Source organism: Condylura cristata, unplaced genomic scaffold (genome assembly GCF_000260355.1).
Source record: "Condylura cristata isolate star-nosed mole 26May11 unplaced genomic scaffold, ConCri1.0 scaffold00053, whole genome shotgun sequence".
Taxonomy (NCBI): domain Eukaryota; kingdom Metazoa; phylum Chordata; class Mammalia; order Eulipotyphla; family Talpidae; genus Condylura; species Condylura cristata.
Genome location: NW_004567154.1, coordinates 1,156,884 through 1,160,841, shown reverse-complemented (window position 1 = coordinate 1,160,841; position 3,958 = coordinate 1,156,884). Strand labels below are relative to the sequence as shown.

The 3,958-nt window shown below is 37.1% G+C and overlaps 1 protein-coding gene across 1 annotated transcript in view; it reads left to right on the top strand.

Moving 5' to 3' along the window:
• FAM120C (family with sequence similarity 120C) overlaps window positions 1-3,958 on the top strand; it is an 87,527-nt gene that overhangs the window by 44,610 nt on the left and 38,959 nt on the right. Inside the window, exons 5-9 of the mRNA XM_004695008.2 lie at window positions 323-425; window positions 964-1,040; window positions 1,525-1,808; window positions 2,568-2,841; window positions 3,398-3,569. Of these exons, the coding sequence (XP_004695065.1) occupies window positions 323-425; window positions 964-1,040; window positions 1,525-1,808; window positions 2,568-2,841; window positions 3,398-3,569 (910 nt within the window). The remainder of the gene's footprint in view (window positions 1-322; window positions 426-963; window positions 1,041-1,524; window positions 1,809-2,567; window positions 2,842-3,397; window positions 3,570-3,958) is intronic.

Sequence of the window (3,958 nt, the reverse complement as noted above, 5' to 3'; positions counted from 1 at the left end):
CAGCACCATTTGCTGAACAAATTTTCTTTGTTCCATTGTATCTTCTTTGCTCCTTTGTCAAAAATTAGGTGTCCATAAACTTGTGGGTTTATATCTGGGTTTTCTATTCGAATCCACTGGTCTGTCTGTCTATTCTTATTCCAGTTGAGATTTGATGTTTTATAATGCTTCTCTACCTAATTTTTCTGCACCATGTAAAATTGTCATTGATTTTCTTTAAATATTTTATTTCCGCTACTGTTTTAACTCTTAAATTATGAATTGCATAAAAACAAGATCTCCTTTGATTTTTCTTCTGAAAACCTGATGTTGCAACATCTAGTCTAGGACAGAAGATAAAATACAACGATTCAAGAAAGCAGTTGAATACTATTCAGTCACAACCAAACTCTCTTCACTGCCAGTTGGTCCCTCCTCCTTTCTAGGTAAGCTTTCCATCTAATCCCAAGCTGCTCTATCCATAGAGAAAATTGTGTTAGCCCTTCAGGATTCACTTTTTGTATCATACAATCCTAGAAGTCATTCCTGTTTGGTATATATTCACATTTTGATTTCATATACCAAGAGAGTTGACATGAACTAGGTCCCTGATTTCTTCAGTTTATAGATGTAGCCTAATGCCATTTCCTTTGGCTTCTCCTGGCACTACCCTTCATTATGTTTTGGTATATGTAAAATAACCCTGTTTTAGGGGTCAGACCTGAGATTGAATTCTACTTCTGTTGCTTACTAGCTATGTGATCTTGGTAAATCACATTTGTATGGGATGTGGCTTATAATACCTACTTTACTGAGCTGCTACCAGATGAAACAATTTATTTAAGTTTCCTGACATGGCACACAGTAGCTATTCAATAAATTGTAATTTATCTATTAATAATATTTTTTCAGGTGATAATGGGTTAACAGAATGGTAAAATTACTAGGATTTACTAAAGTCTTGCTCTTTGTCCTTTGCTTCAGGTTTTCGAAGTAATCGACTTGGAACTCATCCCCTTCCACGAAATCAAATGGGCACTGTTGCTGCTGGAAAACCAATGGTAACTATCTTAGAAAACAACTAAGAACATTTGTTAGCATAAGACTCAAGTTGCTTCTGATTTTTCTAATCTGAGTTAAGGAGTTGAGTGATTTAGTATAATCAGAATGTCAGGTGTGTGTGTGTGTGTGTGTATATATATATATATATATATATATATATATATATATATATATATGACATGGTCTCAACCTAAGCTTGAGCAATTATGTAAAGAAAACATCCAAATCAGTAACCAGTAAGGCATTGTGAAGTTAAACTAGCTAATGTTAGAAATCAATGAGAAGACATGAATTGGTTCATTATCCTGCCTCTGGAGGATTCTTTCCATATATCACTGAATTATTTTTTGTTATTCTCAGTAGGTGTTTTTATAAATCAGCAGTTCCTGCAACTGGTATTATCAATTGTGTTACAACTTATGAGTGAACCATTTGGAACCTAGTAAGATGTTAAATAGCCTTTTTCTCTGTTTTATCCTTTAGTTTTCTCACCATATGCCCCAGAAAATGAAATACCCACCAACATTCCCGGTTGGACCCAACTCTTCTCTTCTCTTCTCCCCACAAGTTTTGGGAGAATCACATGCTTTTTCTGAGGATCCTATGCTACAGGATAGCCACTTTACCAATTGGGCTACTATCTCTTATGACTCCTCTGCATCCCACTTTCACAATTATGTGACTTCTAAAGCCTCACCTACTTTGGCACCAGACTCTTCCCATTCATCTTCTTCTGATGCTGATGAGCCAAATGGAGCCATCTCTGAGTAAGTATCTGTATACATAACCAGGGGAACAGACTTCATAAAGTATCTATTCTTTTGTGAGTAACTTGTGTAGGGAGGTGTATGTTCCTGGCTGTTATGTGTAGCTCTTTGTTCTTAAGTAGGAAAACTATGCTTGGGTATTTCATGCTCATTTTGCTCCTGTATAGATAGTAATTTTCAGATACCCAGGTTACTGAGGGAAAAGGAAGTATATCAGCTAATTAAGGAAACTCTATTATGGGTATGTTATATATCTCAGCTATCATTTCTCAATTTGTGTGTGTTTGTGTAGATTGACTATAAAAATGAAAAGAATTTAAAGAGTTCAAGTACTGAAACAATTGTATTGCTTAGTAACTAAGGATTCTGAGAATTAAAATACTGGAATATTGTACTAGCTCATTTGTTCTTAGGTAATTCTTCCAAGCATATTATTCTTGGGAAAGAGAATTGCTTGGAAGTTTCAATTGTAATTGTTTTCTTAGAACATAAGCAGACTCTTAAACATGACCTCTTGCAAGGTGGAAAGGATTCAGAATGGTCCCCATGACTTTTGATCACTTTGATTTGTGTCAGATAAAAGAAGCCATGAGGACAGTGATGGCCACCAAGAGGACAGGTGTCACGTTCAGTACTAACCCAGTGTTCTAACTTTCAGAGAGCTTGTGAAATTCCTTAGAGTCAGAATAGACATACTGAATTGGAATACATTTCTCTCTTCCTTTCTCTCTTCTACACTGTGTTTCTGAATTTTTTTAGTCACCTCACAGAAACACTTCAGCAACAACCTGGATGGGAGGATCCAAATGGTGTTAGAGGATCCTGGGTACATCCCATTGATGCTGGAGTTTCAGATGTCAACCTGGGTGATGGTGAACCCCATATCCCATCTCTGCTGTCTATGTCTACAAGGAACCACATGGACATCACCATTCCACCCTTACCTCCAGTAGCACCCGAAGTCTTGCGGGTTGCTGAACATAGACACCGAAGGGGTCTTATGTACCCCTACATCTACCATGTCCTCACTAAGGTGAGAGAGCACGTTGGTACCCACCTCCCAGCTCTTAACATTGTACTTCAAACTTAAACTTCCTAGAACTGTAAGTTACTAGAGAAGATTCGTATTGTTGGTATCTGATTGGAGATAAAAGAAGACCAAATGTACTCGGGCCCCTAGAAGAAGAATTGTAAGATTTTAAAGAAGATATTGCACCAAGTTGTTGCAATATTGTCTAGGGTGGACAGGAACTATAAGAGTCTTTATGTCCTTGTTTTGCACCTCTTCTTCTGAGCTGTTCCCCTCCTCTAGTCTCGCCATATAAATTCATCCCTGAGTTAAATGTCAAAGATGAACTTCCCCGTTTAGTCTGCTGTAATCAGTCATACAAAAGACTTTTAAAATAGAATAATTGTAAGTTGGCTGTGGTCAGCCAGGTTTGTTAAATCTTCTTTTTAGTCAGAAACTGTGTAAATACAAATAGAAAATTTAGCAGCTAGGCTATAAGTATTACTGATTCTCTTCACTTCATTTCCAAAACCTTGAGGTAACTTATTTTCTTCTTTCCCTTGATACATTTTCTTGTTAGGGTGAGATTAAGATCCCCGTATGTATTGAGGATGAGTGTAACATGGAGTTGCCTCCAGCTACTCTCCTATTCCGGTCAGCTCGTCAGTATGTGTATGGAGTCCTTTTCAGTCTGGCAGAAACACAGAGGAAAATAGAACGTCTGGCCATACGACGGCGACTGCCTGTGGAAGGTAACTGTAATAGCTTTGACAGATCTCTAAAAGCGTGACAAAGAGAAAAATATCTATGCACACACACACCATCCTTTTGACTATGAAGCAGTCTTTGGAAAAAAATGCCTATTTCACCTGAGTACATGTGGGTGTAGCAAATTTATTAACTTAAACCCCATTTCTTGAATGATTAATAATTACTTATAAGAACTATACTGAACTTGGAAATGTAGAGGTCTGTCTGACAGTCTATCCTTGGTGAAATTACTGTTTTGCAATTGGATCCTATAGGTAGTTGGTGCCATTGAAGTATTTTAAGTTGCAGAGTGGCATGGATTTAAATGTGAACACAGTCAATCACTGTGTTCAGAAGAACCCTTGGAACTTTTTTTTTTATTACAAAGTTT